Here is a 19,937-nt window from a genome sequence, read left to right as displayed (position 1 = left end):
AAGGAAAGGGGAGTGACCACTCCCCTGTCCATCACCACACCAGTGGTGGTGCCCACAGCTCCTTCAGCTAGCCACTTAATTCTGCCATCTTGGAAACAAGATGTGCAGAGGCCCCTGGGAGCATCTGGTTGGTCAGGACAGGTAACTAGCGTCAGTGCCACCCTCTGATAAGTGGTTACCCTACAGAGTCACCAAGCCCTCTGTTAGGGCTATTTAGGGACTCCCTTGTGGGTGGGTCCCCAGTTTCGGCGTGCAAGACTCCACCAGGACCCCTCTGCAGCAACCTTTGCTACTTCTGGCCACCGGAACTGATGCTGGACTTCACAGGAACCAAAGAAGCCTGCAACACCTGAGACGACCTCACCTTGCAAGATTGTTTCTTTGGCTCCTTCCACCAATTGCAACATTTCCACGGCTGTGCATCCTCACTCACTCTCACTACCCTGCATCCGCAGGGACCTAAGACAACAATGTCTGGCTGCTGGGATCTACTTTCCGCTGGAACTGCGTGGATCCCCCAACACAGTTGGTGATTCTGGGTGGTCTTCTTGGTCCTCTCTGCCTTCTCTCCAACTTGGGAGACGGTAAGCACTTGCCTCTCCCTGCAGGACCGAATCCCTGTGCACCGCAACTCTTGCAGCAACCAAGGCTTGTTGATGCCTACTCCGAGGGATCTTCGGGCTCCAAGTAGCCCCAGCCTCCAGCACTTCATCCTTGCAAGGACAGTCTCCTTTCTGCTGCTCCAGTGACGTGGGATTCCTCTCCAGGTGTGCTGACTTGACCTCACTGTAACTTACTGTGCCTGCTGGCAGTGGGTTGCCTGTGGGGGTTGTGACTGCTTCTCTTGGCTCTTCTGACTCCTGAGGGTCAGCTCAGACTCCCCTCCCAGGGTCGGGTCCCCTGGACCTTGCTGGTCCTCTTCAGCTCTGAAAATCCTCTTCTGCCCGGATTTGCACTTATCAAGGCTTGTTGGTGGCCCTCCTGACCACTGACCCGTCGGTGACCTGGCAACCGGTATGGGGCAGCTTCTGCATGACTTCAGGGACTCCTCTGCGGCTCCTGGGCTCTGCAGCTGACCTTCATCTTCCACCGTCGACCCAGATCTTCTCCCACAGAAGAGTGGGCAGTGGCTCCTGCCTCACCTGGGCACTCCTGCTTGGACTGGGCTCTGTTCCCTTCTTTTGCAGGTCCTCTTCATCTGGATTCCATCCACCGCTGGGTTCCACTGGACTGGCCCTGTTCTTGCAAACTTCCTTTTCCAAGTCCCCTTCAGGTAGCTTACCTCTGCTCTCCTGGTCACTGCGCGTCATCTAGGTACTTACCTCTTGGGGTTCCACGTTCTCCCAGCTCCCTACTAACTACTTCACATCCTTGGGTGGGGGGCCTAACTTCGCAGTCCACTATTTTAGTATATGGTTTGGTCTCCGTCCCCCCCATAGTGCCCTAGCTATTTTCTGCTGTTTCTTACCAATGCTTGTTGTTTTCTATGCTAATTCCTAATACTTACCGTGTATACATAGTGTATACTTGCCTCCAGTGGGGGGTCTGCCAATAGAAATCTAGTTCAGTGTTACTGTAATAAAGTACCGTTATTTTTGTAACACTGTGTGGTTCCCTTCATGTGAGATAAGTTGCAATGTGACTGTTGTGGTATTTGCAAGTGCTTTACACTCCTCCTAGATAAGTCTTGGCTGCTCACCACAGCTACCACTAGAGAGCCCTAGCTTCACTAACTAATAAGGCTTGCCTGGACCTGGTATAATGTGCAAACCCCACCACACACCAGACCAGCCTTCCTACAAATAGCTCCTGATAAGCCTTATAGAAGGCCACTGTGAGCCCATCAGAGTCCGGGGCCTTTCACGCAGCCATTCCTTTGAGGGCCTGCCGTACCTCTGCGGGTTGCAGAGGAACCATTAAGAATCCCTATTATCATGGCTATATGTTCCAGATAATCCGTTACAGAATCTATGTCATGAGTAATTCTGAATGTATACAATTCCGTGTAGTAATCGTGAAATCGGTTTGTGACTCCCGTAGGGACTCTGATCAGTCGTCCCTCCTCATCCTGCACCTCCAAAATAATATCAAGCTCCCTATTCCTCCTTAACAGTGCCGTAAAATCCCACAAGCAAGAATGTGAGATCATCTTTGGTGCAATGGACAACAATGTATCTACCACCCGCGTCTTTTGCAAGTTTCTGCATGCGTACCCCAGAGTTTTTCCCAGCCCAGACCAACACCCCACACACATGTGAGGTATATCCTGCTGCAAAGAGTTGGCCCTGTAGTCTGCGCAGGATTAAAACTGTACTGCCTTGGGCTATTTAGTCCCCTGACGTTCCATGTTAATAATTTCAAGGTCATGCACATACTGAGGCCAATAGACCCCACAGTTGATTCTGTCATATATCATGTGCTGTAGAATATGGTGTGGTTAACATGGGCCAACAACCTGCTATGAACTGTCATGAAAAATATACAAAAACAGTAACCAACATATCCCATATAACTCTCCCTCTACCCACAATAGACTGATCCCCAACAAGCTTGTCGTTGTGTGTATATTCCCATCCTGCCCCTCCCAGCACCCTCTCAACAAGACCATCCCATATAAAATGTGGTACACACATGGAGGCAGATGTTACCAGGCAGTTACCGACGCTGCTCCAATCAAGCCCCCTGAGGAATTCTCTTGCCCCTATAAGAAAGAAAATCATATCTCTCTTGGTATATAGCAAAGCAAGGCAGCAACTTCCAGGCCCACCATTCAGCTCCGTCATCCAGTATAGTTTAATTAATGAGGCAATGGGAAACTCCGCAGAGTACAATCTATTCACTGTGCTCAGTATTTTGATCCTTGCCGCTCCATGTGGGGGCCCGTCTCTGTGGAGCCACCTTCAACAGAGCAAGCAACAAGGACAGCAAGGTATATGTCTTTTAGTGGAACAAGTTATATCTCACCCCATCTAACCATTAGGGGGATATCAGTGCACCAGATAATGCAAAGGAAGAGAGAGAGGAAGGGAAAGGTAGAAACCCCAAATTGACAAACACTCTATCATCTCTCTCTCTAGGGATTCGAGGCAGGCGATTTTCGTTGATTACCCGCAGCCACTCTGTATTTCAGGAAGAGCATGAGTTGTTTATGGTCCGTAAAGAGCAGTGGTTTCCTGTCAACCATGACTCAGAGTTTGGCACCGTAAAGCATGTGGTATTCCAAGCAATGTTCCTGTAGCTGAAGCTTGGCTGGCAAAAACAGCCTCCGTGTCTCTTGGACATGCTGAGTAAAGTCAGGATATAAAGAAATGTTTGAACCCTCATGTCTTAGGGTCTTAAGTTCACGCGCCTTTCTCATGGCCGCATCCCGGTCTCTGTAATTTAATAGTTTGGCTATCACTGGTTGAGGCAGCCTGAGCACCAGCGATCGATGTGTTCGTTCAGTCACGAACATGTCTGAGAAAGTTTTGCGGCCTAGTAGTGTAGTAATGAGTTGTTCGATATATCGCTCCACATTGTCACTGACTGTTGATTCTGCAGTGCCCAACACGCGTATGTTATTCCTGCAGGAATGGGACCTCCAAGTCCTCAACCTTGGTCTGCAGCGCTGCAAGTGTTCTATCCATCTTGGACTGTGTCATAGAGATGGTGGCATGGTCATCTTCGACTTCAGAAATGTGCCCTTGGTTGCAACAAGATGTTATGCATGTTTATCAAGCCCCCTCAGTCATCCTGTCCGTCCTAAAGGACAGTGAGTCAGTTTTGCAGGGTATTGTGGCAAGGCTTTGTTGCATTGTGGAAAGGATATGTTTTAAATCAGGCTCTGCATCAGAGTCAAGGTCTCCCAGGGTAGACCTCTTGTTTCCGCGTGCCCTTCACGAGACCTAGGAGTTTTGCACTTCTCAAAAAATAGCTTTGATTGTGTCTTGTCCACTTTGCCCATAATTGCACGTGCAGAAGGCAACGGGTGGGCCAGCAGATCAGCAGAGGGCAAACAGTAGCGCTGTGCCAATCTGTCGTGGCACGATTGGTTGCCACCCAGTAATAATCAGAATAATGATGTGTAGATTCAGAAATAAGGGGGGGAAACGTAAGCCACAGAGTTTCCGTATCTTTTGCAGTGAGTATGGGAAGGCAGTGCGGTAAGTAAAGGGGAGTTCAGTTGATTGCAGCTGGTGTTAATCAGAGCATGAGGGGGTCACCTCAGGGGAGCAAACAAGTGACCAGGCCCACAGAGGAAGCCATGCGGGTACTCACAGCAGGTTCCCGACCCAGGCTCACAGGTGGCCTCTCTGATTTGCACGGGTGGGGCCGGGCAGAGTGTTCTCCCTGCACTCCTACCTTCACTGGCAGCTCTGCCAAAGTCTGATCAGCTATTAGGAGGGCGCGCCACAGCCAATCTCTCCTGGCCAATTGGTATTGACGATGGTAGATGCCAGCAGCGTCCGGAGTCCCTTTCTTTCAGCAGCGGCAGATCTCAGCTTCCACTGCATCATCACGGCATCAGCAGGCTACAGCTTCATCCTGGGTGGCAGGTCCCGCTCCGTTCTGGCACCGCGCCAGAGGGAAGGATCAAGTTGTCCACTCCCTCCAGTGCCTAGTCCCACATCATCTCAGGAGGCAGCAACGACACCCAGGTCTGTGCTGAGATCCTTGGCCTGTCTGCCTGCAGACTCCTCGCTGTGCAGCAGCCACACCTGGCTCCTCTCTCAGGCTTCCGCTACACAGGTTCAAATCACGCCGCCAGCCTGATGACTCTGCTTCATATGGGCCAGCCAGCGCCGCCACACTGGGGTCCCTGGGTGTAGCAGAGGCTTGGATGCCGAAATTGAGAGTACTCTAAGCTGTCGGGACTGCAGGATTGTTAAGAAGTGTGCAACGGCTGTGGGACCACGATTAGCCTGCAGTCATTTTACTTCCCAGCAAGCTCCGCCCCCTCATCAAATGTTATTGGGTTACAAAGTGTTTTGCAAATTATACTGAGAGTATCTGAACTTGCTAATGATAGTGATTGGGGCCAATCTACAGTCAAATGAAGTCTTGCGAATTTTCTTGTGACATTAATGAAAATGTGTTGATGATTATAAAAGAAATCAGCATTAAAGGCCAAAGGAGAGGGTTATTTTTTTTACACAAAACATACATTCTGTTTAGAGAGTCTGTTGAATTGTGTTTCCAGGCTGAAATGGAGACCGCTTCGGAGGAAAACATCCAGGAGAATGGAATAATTGATGACTTGAAGGATATATCTCTAAAACCTGGAGAAGAAAAGACGCCAAGCGAAATCAAAGGAGGTAAAAACTCTTTGCAAACCTTTATGTTAGTCTTATTTTCTTTAAAATTCAGATACAGTTTATAAATGTTTTTTTTAAATTCATATTTATGGGGTATATTTTGTGACCATTAAACACATTTCATGTGGAGCAGTTTCAGAATGCAAGTGTTTAATCTCCTCCAGTAAAACAGAACACTACCAGACAGTGAAAAGAAAAGAAGCAATTGACTCCTTACTTAGGAACAGTAACACAGTGTCTGTATTCATCTTATTTGATCCCTCAGATGTGTTCAATATGGTTGCACTTTTGATCATGCTTCAGCTTTTGAGCAAAGTGGTGGATTTACTGGAGGTTGTTGTGGTAATTTCACCTTTTTAAATCAAATCTAGTTCACTTCTCTAATTGTAAAGGGGCTTTGTAGAGAGACCCAATGCATTGCCTTCACCCCTTCTGTTTATCATGTACCTGAAATTGTTCATGCATCTGCTCCATGACCGTAGTGACCACTTCTTTTCTTCCATGGAGCTTCAGGGACACCTGCTTGTAACAGGAGACCAAGATGCATTTTGCACTGTGAACAAGCATTTTGTCAAAAGCACTGGCAGATCAAGTTCTGGGCAAATTCAAATGCCTTACTATTTAAGTGGAAGGCACTAACAGTGTTGTTGAAGGTTAGCCGTAGACAGAAGGAAGAGTGCATTTTTATTTTGTTATAGGAATACTTTCTGTTCCTTGGTTCCTGGCATCATTTTCAATTCTCCCTTGTTGACATCTTCTGCAGAGAAGTGCCTTACCATCAATCCACAAAAGATTCTATACCTTTCTGCAAGGATTAAGTTCTACACATGGAGCAGGCTTGAATGTCTGCCTGATAAATAGGCAGACTATGGTGTATAATGTATATTGGCTGTAGTTTAGGCTAGTAGAACAAAGAGCCTGCGACAATTTTGGGAGCGTCATAATCATGTGAAAATTAGACCCTTGTTTGTCCTTTTAAGGCCTGTCTTTTATGCTTTTTGCCAGTGCTTGAAAGCAAACACTTTTAAAACACACATGAAGGAATTCAGTGGTGCATCTGAAGATGAATAATATTGTTCTGTTGTGAAGGTCATCTTATAAAATGTGAACCACATCCATGCCTAAAAATGGCCATAATTACTTTAGTATTTTGGATGGACTGTGGAGTTCAGTCTGGTAATCAAATGTTCAATGCAAGATTTCACTGATTATGTTTGTACAATCTGTCGTATTATGAAATGGTTTAACAGCAAAGCAGATGAACTAATATTAACTGAGTAATCTATATTATGGCTTTGTTCCTTCCTTGTTTTACTTTTCACTGCAGCTCTGACACAAACAATGGAAATGAGGGAAAATTTTCAGCGTCAGCTTCAAGAACTCATGTCGGCAACATCAATGGTTAAACCTCAAGGGCCAAGGGGATCCCTCTCTAGGGCTGGTTTTGAAAATTCTCCTTCAACTCCTGATAGCGCACGGGCAACTCGTAATGGTCGGAGCAGAGTTTTGGAAGCTTTAAGGTAGCGTATTTTAACACAGGCAAGAGATTACTGATGTCACCACAACTGTATACATACATTTAAATGTTCTAGCTGAAAGCTGAACAGTTTGGTGAGAATATAAAGCAGAAACCACAGCTGATCTTGTTGCACAACATGCCAATTACGTTTCAAGATGTTCTTGAGTGCTAGATGTTGATGGCTGTATTCTAAAAAGTCTTGGTGGGGACCTACTTGTTGCTGTGTCCTCTTTGACATACTGATTTTCAAAAAGCAATTCTTCCCTTCTCTTACATTTAACTCTATTCTGTGCATCAATGAGAACTTTATATGGATATCCTCTCTCCAAGAATCTTTGTGACATAGCCATTATCTCCTTTTCAAACATGATGTTATCAGAACAAATCCTGCGAGCCCACAGGAATTGACTATACGGTATGCTCCATTTTAGTGCTTTCGGGTGCCCACTATTGCCATGTAATATGGAGTTGCATGCAGTGGGTTTGCAGAACACAGAGGTTTCTAATTTGTTGTTCTTTACCTCGAGTAGGACATCTAAGAACTCAATTTTGTTCTTACTCCATGTTGTTTTAAGTTGGATGTTCAAATCGTTGTTAGTATAACAATGTATTCCTGTAGGGCACTCTCCTGGCCATCCCATATGAGAAAAAAATCATCAATGTACCGCACCTACAATACTAATCTCTCCGTGTGGGCACCAAGAGCATCTGACCATGCTACTGCTTTTTCCCACCATCCCATATAGATTAGCATAGGTGGGAGCAAAGGATGCCCCCATCACTATACCTTGTTTTTGGAGGTAATATTCATTATTGAATTTATTGAATAGAAAAACATTGTGTGTGAGACAAAATGACAACATCGACATAAGCATCTCAGTATGTTGGAGGAATTCAAAGGGGCCATGTCTCTAGAACGTACCTACAAGCCTCCAGACCATAGTGGTGCTTGATTGATGTATATAAGGAGGATACATCTATTGTAACCGAAAGATAGCTGTTTTGCCATGGAATATTTTCAATTTTAGATAGGAAATCTGTGATACAATATATATAGTATATATATATATAGTGTGTGTGTGTGTATATATATATATATATATATATATATTTGATCGGCTGCAAGTAAATGGATATTACTATTGCCTTGTTATCCAACATTCTACACAGTCATTGCGGTACCTTTTACTCTAACCTGTTTTTCTTTGAGAACAGACTAAAGGTAGGACCTCCTTGAGGATCAATAAAGGTATGTAGAAAATGCTTTATTTGTTCGTGCTGCTACTAAGAGCACCCCATTTACATAAGTGGTGCCAGTCGCAGTATCACCAATCTCAACTTTTTGTAAAGCTCAAAAATAAAATGATCTTTTTAAGTCAAATTACAGATCTCTCACCTCATCTGTTTTATTCTTCTGTTGCAAATATGTTTTCTTCAAGTTCTTTCATCAAGCACATTGTCTCAAGTAAAGTGGCATTTTCTTTTCATTTCAATAGCCGCCTTTGATCTAGGTGTCAATAATTCCTTTGTTTTCCAGTATTCCTCCAATCAAAAAATGATTTAAGGATTTTTTTATTTTTAAATTAAAATAGAAAATCTGCACCTGGGAGCTCCAGGACATCCTTAAAGGACCTTCTAGAGTCGGCAAGACTGCAGCTTTACTGTATTTTAAACAAATTAATAAGAGCTGTAATGCCAAGGCTTGGTCAATACGCTTAGTTCCCACCACCTACAGTATATTTATGTTTGGAAGGGGTGCTATTAGGTAGTGATAAAAGATATTTTAGAAAAGCCTTACAGTATAGAGTTAGTGGTTCAGATTTTATACATCCCCCAAACTTCTATCCCATATAAAATTGCTGTTACTTCATAGGCCTTGTACCATCCTGGAGTAGAACGTATAACTCTGTTGGGCTGGCCATTGCAATTACCTTACCTGTTGAAACTAACTCCTTGGCATTATTACACAACAACTCTGTCCACTAAATATCCAGCATATCTCACTACACCATTTACTATTCTGTTAGCATTAATAATAGTGTTCTGGTTAGCAAGGTTTAATTTCAATAATAATATAATTAGCATTGGATATCTAGCCAAATGGAAGACATCATGCTGGACCAATAGCTTCCGCTCGACTAGATCATTGCTAAATAGATGGAAAGGCGTTGGCGCCAGTAAGTCATCCTGAGGTGCACTTTGATTGAGAACTCTCAGCCTCCTCTCCATTTTAGCCACATTGTACACATGCATTACTAATAGTGTACAGTGATTTAATAGCTGTCACAGGTAAGTATGTATCCCTAACTCCTTTAGGAATAGCAATAGATTTTAGTATTTATCCTAGTGAACAGTTTTCATATCTGCGAACACTACAAATAAAGCACATTTATTTACTCGATCCATTCATTGAGGCTTTTTAATAACTTTCAAAAAATATTTGGCTCATCAGTAAATTAGAGAGATGAGGGACGATTATTTGGTGGCATAGCCAAGGAATCTCTTGTATAGTAGCACTATTATTGACCCATTTACCATGACTCTGTGTGTGTCTATTAAATAGCAGGGCTGCATTGCCTGGCACTAGTATGTAGAATGCGTGTATCAGTGATTCCATTTTTAAGTAATTTCCTGTTGTCTTATTCCTGCTTAGAACATTGTTACTGCTATGATCTTTCAAGGCCACGTGTAAAGTAAACCACTTTTCCCTTTAATTAGATTGTATCTCTCTCTAATAGATCGCTGTGAAGACAACAGAATATTATTAAGGTTAACTCAATCAATCAAAAGTGTGCAAACAATTGTTTTCCCTGTCTCGCTACTACTAGACCTCCACCAAATAGGCCTTTGGCAATATTCTTTGTGATTGTTTTTCTAGTTGTGATTCATAACTACATCTGTATTTGCTTCCCACTTTGCTTCTGTTCCTTTCTCCTTCTTTCTTGCCACCAACTTGATCTCTCCTTCTTAGTATCATTTCTAGGGGTGGGTGATATATTCCAGTCCACCGACAGAGTTGGCAGAGGTTTGGCCTCTTCACATTACGCTTGTAACGCGGAGTTCAGGCCAAATTCCACCAACTGATGCCTGGGGGAGTTTTTTCTCACTTGTGGTTTGCAAATGGTAAGTAGGTGAGCAAGATTTGCCGTCCCCCAGCTCAGTTTCTGGACGTCACGGCCCTTCACAGTCAGAAACTGCTGCTCTAGTATAAAATCTAATTGAGCTGCAGCAAATTCAGCTCAAGAAGCTGCATCCTCTGCCGCACGATGTGGTGCAGTTTGTGCTGATTTTTCAGAGTGGAACGAGCTCCTGGTGCTAAATCATAGCACAAGCAATGTGACTTCCTCTTTCTGCCAGTTCGCAGAATTCCTCAGAATCTCAGAGTCTTTTGTAACTCTTCGGAATTCCACTGAGTTAAACTCTGCAAGTTCCGCCCAGGCCTAGTCATTTAATTAGAAAAATTTGTATGTGCTTCAATTATTCCCAACAACTTCTGTTTCGCTTTCCAGCACTCTTGGTTGCATGACTGGTTTTGATTTTGGTTTTCGTTACTTTGGTAACTTTTAAATGAATATCTCCAGATGTATTCATGCAGGTTTAACAACCCGTTTGGTAGGATGTTGTCTCTTCAAGAAATAGTGATTTTGATGCCCCATAGTGCTATGTCGTAATATGGGTATGAAATAACCATATTCAAAGTGTACTCCCGTTTTTATAGATTTGAGCCACCAAAGAACTTACTTTTGGTAGCCATTATATGCACTCTACTAGGGGGTGCAAAGGAAAACCTGTTTGGTCATAATCATTTTCTGTTCTTGAGTTAACCCAGAAGTCTGCCATGTATCTCTTGAGCCATAATAACAAAGTGTAGTCCAGCAAACTGGCTTGGATCGATTCCACCGACATTGATTTGCCAGGCACAGCTGATATTGTATGGCTATTTCAGGTCCCTGATTTTAATGAAGTCACTGTAGTTGCCACATTTTTAGTGCTGCAATTCTTTCTAAAGCATACAAAAAAATGACTGAGGGAATGGTTGAATGAATATCGGCTACTGTCAATTACTCACATCCCAGCGTGTCATTACTTTGCTCACCATACCACCTCAGTTTGGACCGAGTCCTATGCAAATCAGTCTTGATCCAGCTCATATGAGAATAATCCAGCCCGATCTCCCACGCCAGGCCCCTAGAACACAAGCTCTCCAAGACCGGTTTCAACCTTATTAACAGCTAGATTATGAAATCTTAAATGTTCTAATGATAGGAGCTTTATTGTGTATTGGAGTTGGCCCGTAAGTAGCCATTATACAAGCTTCACCTAAAGTCTCCCTTTTTTTTATCTCCTTGTACTGCTTATCAAAGTGTTCAGTAAAAGGACATGAAAAACATTATCTTTTCTGAATTTTACCCTTTCCTGCTCCATCTTTTGACCAAGTAGTGCACCAGTCAATTCAGTTCTAGTGATGAGATGAGGATTCCACAAATCGGTACAATAAGCTTTAACTGCCAGTTTTATCTGGGGTAATGCCTGATAGCTAAAGGGATTCACAGTGTCCGAATCTGCCCTACTTCTCCTGGACTAGCATGTTCCAGATTCTCTTCTCAGCCCAAGTCCACCATGTAGACCAATACTAAAATGCAGACTGAAGTAACATAATGCTAGAATAGCATGAAGAAATCCTATACAACGTTTAAAAAATCCCAATAAAATGAATTGTTTACTTTAGCTCAAATAATTGGGTCCTAGTGAAAGATTTGGCAACATAACACACCATCTTGCCACTTCATCATCGCGGATGGGTGCAAACTACTCTGTACATGGGCCGGACGTTTCTGGGTCAGTGGCATGGCATACTGCATGTGTTCCAGACTGTAGGGTCCCCAGGTGACTTTTGCTGCCAGAGTGGCGTTTTTCTGGCCCAAAAAGTTTGGTGGGCGGCCTCCGCCACCCACCAAACTCATAATAAGGGCCTAAATATCTCCTCTGAAGGTTGCAACCTGCAAGCCCTGTCGTAAATGCTCAAGAATACATCTGTATTGAACCCCCACAACATCTGCTTGTGGTATCTTGGATCCTATCATGGTGCTGCAGTCTGTGTTCCCGATGCACCCAAAAGCCATCTGGGAGCATGAAGCCAAGTTATTCCTAGGCATGGCCTGGAGAGGCATGCCAAAGCGACACCTCACAAGTGTTCTGTAAGAGAAAGATCTCCAAAAGAACTTCCCACAAGAACACAAAAATAATTCCTCTTCAACCTTGAGGGCTCGCACTGCAATTTTCTGATGACTGACTCTGAGCTAATCTGAACGTCCGGAAGGTTCCGCTGGAATTTGACTCAGCCTGTGTGGGTTCAGCAGACAATGACCTACCACTAGGCCATATTTGACATCTTTAGGACAGCTCAAATACCCTCGAGGCCACTCTTTAAGGGCAGAACTGCTCCTTCAGACTTGGAAATATTCACGGATCGAACTTAGATGCCTCCCAGTTCTGCCTCTCTGTAAACCCTGGCCCAGCGCTCCTTCATAGATTTTGGCCTCAATGATTGGTGGTCAAGATGTCATAATTCATATGATTCCTCATGTTGATTGTTGTGTCCTCATTATTAGATCAGAAGCTTTGGGTATTGATGTACTGTTTTGCCATATACAGAGTTGTACATCTGAAGCCGTTTTATCACTTGGTACCAGGGTTTGCCAGTATGTTAGAAACCTGTGGTTCATGTTGCTCCACTGCTGAATGCAATAAGGGGGGGAATGGTGGACACATTTGCAGGAGACATCTGACTGTACATGCAGATAATAGTAAATATTTTTTGTCTTTTCAAAATAGATGTTCATCTTTTCATTGTTATTGTTTACATAGTAACTTACCATACTACGCCATTACAGCTCTCTAAAGAAAATATATTTTTGTTACTTAGTTTTTCTTACCTAGATATTTGGTTTTAGAAATGCTGTTCTGATGCCCCTTGGTAGTCTACTAAAACCTGAGCAATATTAATGTTAAAGATTGTGATTACTTTCAGCAAGTGCTCTGAGTCAATGTATATAATTTTCATCTTTAGGCAATCTCGACAGCCTGTGCCGGACATCAACACAGAGCCATCACAGAACGAGCAGATCATTTGGGATGACCCCACTGCTAGAGAAGAGCGAGCACGGCTAGCCAGCAACATGCAGTGGCCCAACAGCCCTTCACAGTACTCTGAACAGCTTCAAGTGGACAAGAAGGAAGCAGTCAATCAGGATTGTCAGCTTAAAGAATCCTTGACTGACACACAGCTTGCTGAAATGGGTAAGGAAAGTAAAGGAGGTCTTTCTTATGTCACAATTCTCAGTTCTAGTTGGGTTTGTGGTGCTGAACTATTGTGGACAATGTATGCACCTCTACTGGGGATGAGTTTGCTAAACGGGGGTTTTTACACAAGAACAGAATTTTAGTGTCAGCATAGTGACAACATGCTTTGATAGTCTTGGCTTAGCTGCGCTAGAGCAATCACCTCTCGCTGGCTCTACTGGCCAAGCCTTCAGCAATGCATTTGCGGAGGATATGCGGAATGCATACAGAAGTAGAAGAAGGAAAATCTCCTTATGAAGGAATTCGACTGTGCAGTTCAGTTGTGGGTATGATAACTCATGTATAGGCTATAGAATCCAATTGCAATGTTCACGGTTTCCCATTGGACTCCAAGGGTCTTTACAGGTGTGTTCCAAGTTCCCTTTCATTTTCCACAGTAGTATAATCTAAACCCCACTTACTGGGCTTCAGTCCGTATTGGTACCTTAATTCTTCTTCCGAGTCAGTCACTCATTCTGGGGTTGATCTATTAATTTATCAAGTTACATGGTATACTTTCTTCCAGCTGCATTAATTCTTCCTCGCACTAATTCTCCCACTGGTTTAAAGATAATATTTATACAACGCAGTATTTAAAACCAAAACGAGACAGCACAAGGAATCCAATTTTGTTCCTTTAGTGGAGCAGGCCTCCCTCTGATAATTCCTGTGCCAGTCCCTGGTCTTTAGTTCAACCTTGTCTTTCTGTTGCTACCTTTTTGCCCTCTGGTTTCGAAATTTCTGGACTGCAATTTGTTTTTAGCTTCTTTGGATTGCTGTCTAAAATGTCTTCCATTCTCTTCTAAATTAGAACTCTATCAAAAGTGGCAAGGGGATAGGCAGAAAAGTAGAAAACTTAAGGGCTTATTTTACAGATAGGGCATGCTGCAATGGTCTGTGCCAAGGCACCCTGTTAACGTGGTGTGCAGGGCATGTACCAGCTTACGTTACTGTGAAAATATTGCAATGAATGAACTATCCCCATCTCCGAGAGACCCTGCACTGAAACAGCTCTCTCTGAGGTGGCTTGGGTTCTTCTGCCTTTGCTGCCCCTTCATATCCTAGGCAGTATTTTCAAGATAAAAGTTAAGATCCTGTTTAGAACCGGGTGATATGCTTCCTAATAATATCCGCAATGTACAATCAGAAGGGATATGGACTGAATTCCATTTTGTCACTGATGAGGATATTGGGACCATATGGGCAAATACCAGATCCTCTTCTCCATCACACCGTTGCCCTGTGGTTTTACTTATGAAAGTAACTGATACTGTGATACCAGTAATTATTACGGAAATAGGTAACTCTTCCTAACAGTAGGGGGTGATCCCTCTTCCTAGAAGGAAGCGACTGTCAAGCCGTTATTAAAGAAGCCATCCTTGGACCTCGTCATTGTGGCAATATTGGCCAATCTCACTGTACCCTCTTTTTAGCAAACTTACTGAAGCTGCAGTAAACAATCAACTGTGCAACTACTTGAGTCGAACCATATTCTGCACCAGGCCCTAGCACAGAGATTACTCTGGTTAACCCACTGATGATATTTTCAAAATATTAGATGCAGGAGGCTCAGCAGCAGTGGTGCTCCTGGACATGTCAGCCAGATCCAGTAGGTTCTCTCGCACAGCATCCTTTTTGGAATGGCTGGCAGGAGCATGAGGTGGCAGGACAAACACTAAAGTGGTTTATCTCCTTTCTGTCATAACACACACAAACTGTCTGTCTATGGGAGTTCATATCCTCTGCCAAATACATCTCGGTGGGGTTGCCACAAGGTTTGGATCTGAGCCCCACTCTTTTTAACTTGTATGTCTCTCCATTGACAATATTGATGGACTCTTTTGGGTTCACCTTTTTCCACGTATGCAGACAATACTGAATTGGTAGTGACATTAGAGGGGATCTGCAACAAATGTTGTTCTGCCTGACAAGGTAACAGAATCAACTAAAAAAGCACCCTAACTCTTAATAGGGAGAAAACAGAGGTGGTGATTTTTGGAAATCAATCGCTATGTAACCAAGCCTGGTTGTTGGCTTAACTAGTCACCCTGCCATTGCCTGGACCCTACCCAAGAAACATAAGAGTCATGTTTGGTTTCTATCTTACTTTCAAGTCTTGTATACATAAAATGATTGCAACCTGTATGTTTCCAAAGGAAAGTATTGTCACTACTCCCTGCCATGTCTGGAATTAAAGTGGTACGGGCACCTTTTCTGTCATGTCTGGACTAATGAAACTCCCTTTTAGTGGGACTGTCTAAATATCTCCTTCGGAGAGTGCAAGATGAACAAAACGCTTCTGCAAGATTAGTGCAGGGTCTCAAAACAAATGTGTCTATCCCTAACCATCTGTAAAAACATAATAGTGCTGCAAAGTGTATTCAAGACTCTCTGCCTATGTCATAAATCTATCTATAATTCAAAACATGATGACTGTTTGAAATCCCTATTTACTCGAAATAAGCCTGCGAGAACCCGACTATCTGAATTTTAAAAGACATCCTAAAACTGATCTGTTTAATTTCATTGATCTACCATAAGGACTCAGTTGAGGTCAGTTTTGAGCAATATAGGACCAATATTCATTCAATAAAACCTGTTATGTATAATTTGTTGTAGGAAGTTGGCTTTTATGTATTGTACCATGGTAAGGTTACACCATGTATAACGTCCAGATGACCACTATTTGGTCTGCAGTTCTTACTTTAATAATCCCAAGTGCTCTATCACTGGTACTGTGGTCGAGCTGCTCAGGCTTATCAGAGTGGTGTTAAGCATTTGTTGCACACACAGAGTCAATAAATGATACACACACTGAAAAACAAATTAGAGACCAATTTATAAAAGTAACACAGATTTTTTTTATATTTTTAGGCACCAACATTATCAGTTCCAGGTAAGTACATTAGGAGTTATGAATTTTACAAGAAAACACAAGTAATACAAAAATAACAGTCTTGAGGCGGTAGCCTTGCACACGGTAATGCTATCTTCTGGATGTAAAGGACATATACTGTCTACATATACTTGTTACGGTCTGTCGAAAGGGCCCATCAAGACTTAAGATGCTGGGGGGGCCAAGTTCCAAAGATCCACAACAGTTTGGGTTTACCCCTGCACTGGTGTGCCCGGGTGGAGAGGTGCTGGTCGCGTTGGAAGCCTCGAGCGCTAGAGCGGTAGAGGTTTAAAGGGCTTGGTCGGTGGGAGTCCAGAAAACAGGGGGGCACCATTGGAAGTCATGGTCCTGGGTGCTCGGTGCAGTGGATCCTTAGCGGTGGTGCTCCTGCGTCAAGGCGCACACAGTTCTTTGGAGGACCTACAGAAGGACAGACAGAACTGGACAACTGAGAAGGCTGTCCTCTGCGATGCTGATGTCCCTCGCCGGCAAGTCTTTGGTTCTGCTGTTGGAGTCCAGAGTGGGCTTCAACAAGCCTTGGTTGGTGCAAGGGGTCCAGTACCCCAAGTGTTGGTGCAGCTGGGCTCTGGTGAATTCTTGGGTCTTCTCACTTGGTGGGGAGACAGGACTGACTTCCTAGAGCACGTGGACCTCCTCATGGATGACTGCTCTGACATGGGACCCAGGGTCAGCAGGCCAGTAAACTGGATGTTGTGGATGGTGCCTACAAGAAGCAGGAAAGTGGCTCCTCCAATCCATGGGAGATGCTGACAGGTTGACGAAGTGCCGGAGAACCTCAGAGGCTTCGGTAGTCCCCACAGCTGCAGGGCAAGTTGTGATGTTGCTATTGTTGGGACGGCAGCAGGTAAGCAGACGGGGTTTCGTGCCAAAGGTTTACGAGGCATCTGCTTTTCTTGCTATTCTGTGTCCTCTTCTTCTTGTTAGTTGAATCTGGCTTCTGGTGTTGGGGCGCCGCCTTAATACTGAATTTAAGGGTGTTTTTAGGGGAGTATAGGGTAGTAGCCAATGGGATACTTACCCTTGGGGGTGCCTATACCCTGTTATGACCACTTCCTGTAGAGAGTGGTCACATCGTATCCCAGAATGCCTAGTTCCGACCAAGATGGTGTAACCCTTCTTCAAGTGTCTACCTTAGGTAGCCCACCTTAGGGGTGTGGTTAGCCCAGGTGTGGTACACTTCTACTGACTGGTTAATTTTCCCATCTGTCCTGGGGCCAAATGGGACTCGGGCAGGGTGGGCTACACCCAGGACTGGGGAAGCCGGGGAGTGTGCATACCAGAGGCGGCAGGGGCTTTGGAGACCCTGGCCTTGGTATGCAGATCTGCTAGGCATCCTGCTGGAGTGGGTGGTAATACCTCTCTCCGGAGCAGGCATTGTTTCTGACCTCTGAGAGCACGGGCTGTCTCCTCCAGGGGGTCAGAAACATGTCTGGTTGTGGCAGACTGGACTAAACTAGTCAGTCAACATACCAAGAGACTAGTGGGAGTCAGGGGCACCTCTCAGGTGCCCTCTTGGTGCACGTCCAAATAAATCCATGGCTGGCATCAACCTTAATTTATTAAGACAAGGTATCTGATACCAAACACCAGTATTTTCAGTGAAGTCATCATGTAGCTGGATAACTTATAATGACCAGTAACCAGTACATGTCCTCAAAATGGCTTCCTGAACACTTGCAGCATCTAGCAATAGAACTAAGCATCACATGGGTACATCTGCTCTTGCAGATGTGCCCTTACATGTAATATAATGCACCCTGCTTTAGGGCTCTAAGGCTTACTTTAGGGGTGACTTTCCTATACTACATACAGTGGGTATGGGCAGTCTTCTTTTCTTGAAATGTTCCTCATCATTCATGTATCAGCATTGTATAACTGGTGGGTCATCCTTTCCATGACAGTTGTACATTTTAGGAACCATTTAAGAAACCAGCAAAAAATAAACTCTCTAAGTTTAAAGGGTCCAGGAAATAAAGTATTTGCAAGGGGAGCATAGATAAGAAATAGTTTTACAAACATCATTTCATTGAATAGTTGCTATATTCCTTTAAAAAAAAAAAAAAGTATTTTCGTTGTTTTGTTGTTTACAGCTTCCTGTGATCCGGAGTGTACACTTGTGACTGATCCTTCCAAAGAATTGACATATAAGAATGAAGATTCTCCTCCCAAAGAGGACCACCTGATCCCAACGCCACAAGCTCCTAGTATTGCCTTTCCTCTTGCCAACCCTCCTGTGGCCCCGCAACCCAAAGAACAGGTTTAAAACGTTTTGTGCCTCAATATTTCTTCATTTGAGCTACTTTAGAGTACCATTCTGTTACGAAAACGTTCGTTTTTATCTTTGGGTATTTACCATTGATCCGTATGTCAAGGTGTTTTTTAACATAAACCTTAAAAAAGACTAAGAATATTACGTGATGTTAAATGGAAATGCTTTGCTAACACAAGTGTTGAAACAGTAGAGTGTGACATGATTATAATACTGTTTATTTTGACAGGAATGTCTTAAAGCACTAGGAGGATGGGCATGATAGATAACGCCTGGTTCGGCCCAAGGATCATAATATCTGTTAAAACCTAAAAATGCTGTGCAATGCTAAGGTGATGCGTTTAATGCTGCATGTCAGAACAGACATTGCTCACGAAGGAACCAGTTAAAAACTGTATTTCAATAATTGACCCATTCAGGCATATTTAAACATATCTGGGGCACAACATCTGTGAAGTGATTTTAAGATAAATAAAATAACTTGTTAGCTTTATGATATTAAACTTTGTTTAGAGATCTGCACCATTAAACTTTAGTGGGGTTCATTTTTTTCTTTACTGAAGTTTGAATATGAGGTAAAAATGAACAATAGTGTGATTGTGTTGACTTGCAAAAGTAATTCCACCAGTAAAGCATTTGCTATAATTTCCCTTGTTTCAGCTTGTCCAAGAGGCAGTATTGGGAGAAGAGGCAGAAAAGCAGCGTAGGTTTCAGCTTTCCTCTCTGAATCCACAAGAGCGAATTGATTACTGCCAGCTAATCGAAGAACTGGGTACGCTCTAATTTTCTGATATTTTTGTTAACGAATACTCCATTTTTGTGACTGTGTGTTTTTTAGTTAGTGACTCGGGTGCACTAGTAATGCATTCAGATATAAGAGTAACATTGGTGTTGGAGAAATAACTAGTGAATTGTCATTGTTCGCTCTAACCAAAAATGTGTCCGCGTATACTTGTGTGTTGGTCATGAATCCACTGTTAAAGACAATAACTATTTACTCACAGATTCAAAGGGCCACTTGCGCTGCAGGTATTGCATTAAACACAGGCAAACTTCTATAGCGCATATGTTTCCATACCTTTTGGCAAGTCCTTAGTTCTCAAGAAACCAAAGCGTGTACAGCAGCTCTTTATGATTAAGTTAACCTAGTCCTCTGCCTCTTCCAGTTTTTGTTCAGTGACAGCTTGGCACTGTTATATTTTATGGTCTTAATTTAATTTCTTGTTTGGAAAAGTACTAAAAGATACAGTTTTATTCACCTTTGTGCATGTCTACCAACACCCAATGGAAACCTCACCCCATGAAACATTCATGCATGTTCAAAATAACTCTAATGATTTAATTTATGACATTATAAACCCCCACCTCTTCTAGATCATTCTTATAGTCTAGAATTTTTAGACGATTTAAGAATGACTAAGATATTGCTATCTTCCCTGAATTAGAAATGCATATAAAGCTTCTTAGAGATGTTTGGTTTAAACTAGTGTGTTGTTCTTAAAATCTGTGGCTTACGACATTCTCCTCTGTATGTAGCATTTTGTTAATGAATATTGTAAGAAGCTGGCTCTATATATGATCTATCAAAATGAGATA

At 43.3% G+C, this 19,937-nt stretch overlaps 1 protein-coding gene across 1 annotated transcript in view; it reads left to right on the top strand.

Annotated features, from left to right (window-relative positions):
• The window catches only part of TOPBP1 (DNA topoisomerase II binding protein 1), a 287,854-nt gene that overhangs the window by 163,195 nt on the left and 104,722 nt on the right, over positions 1 to 19,937 (top strand). The window contains exons 19-23 of the mRNA XM_069211909.1: positions 5,180 to 5,294; positions 6,622 to 6,814; positions 12,884 to 13,113; positions 18,163 to 18,329; positions 19,002 to 19,113. Of these exons, the coding sequence (XP_069068010.1) occupies positions 5,180 to 5,294; positions 6,622 to 6,814; positions 12,884 to 13,113; positions 18,163 to 18,329; positions 19,002 to 19,113 (817 nt within the window). The remainder of the gene's footprint in view (positions 1 to 5,179; positions 5,295 to 6,621; positions 6,815 to 12,883; positions 13,114 to 18,162; positions 18,330 to 19,001; positions 19,114 to 19,937) is intronic.

The sequence above is a fragment of the Pleurodeles waltl genome, chromosome 10 (assembly GCF_031143425.1).
Source record: "Pleurodeles waltl isolate 20211129_DDA chromosome 10, aPleWal1.hap1.20221129, whole genome shotgun sequence".
Taxonomy (NCBI): domain Eukaryota; kingdom Metazoa; phylum Chordata; class Amphibia; order Caudata; family Salamandridae; genus Pleurodeles; species Pleurodeles waltl.
This window is presented reverse-complemented; position numbering and strand designations above follow the sequence as displayed.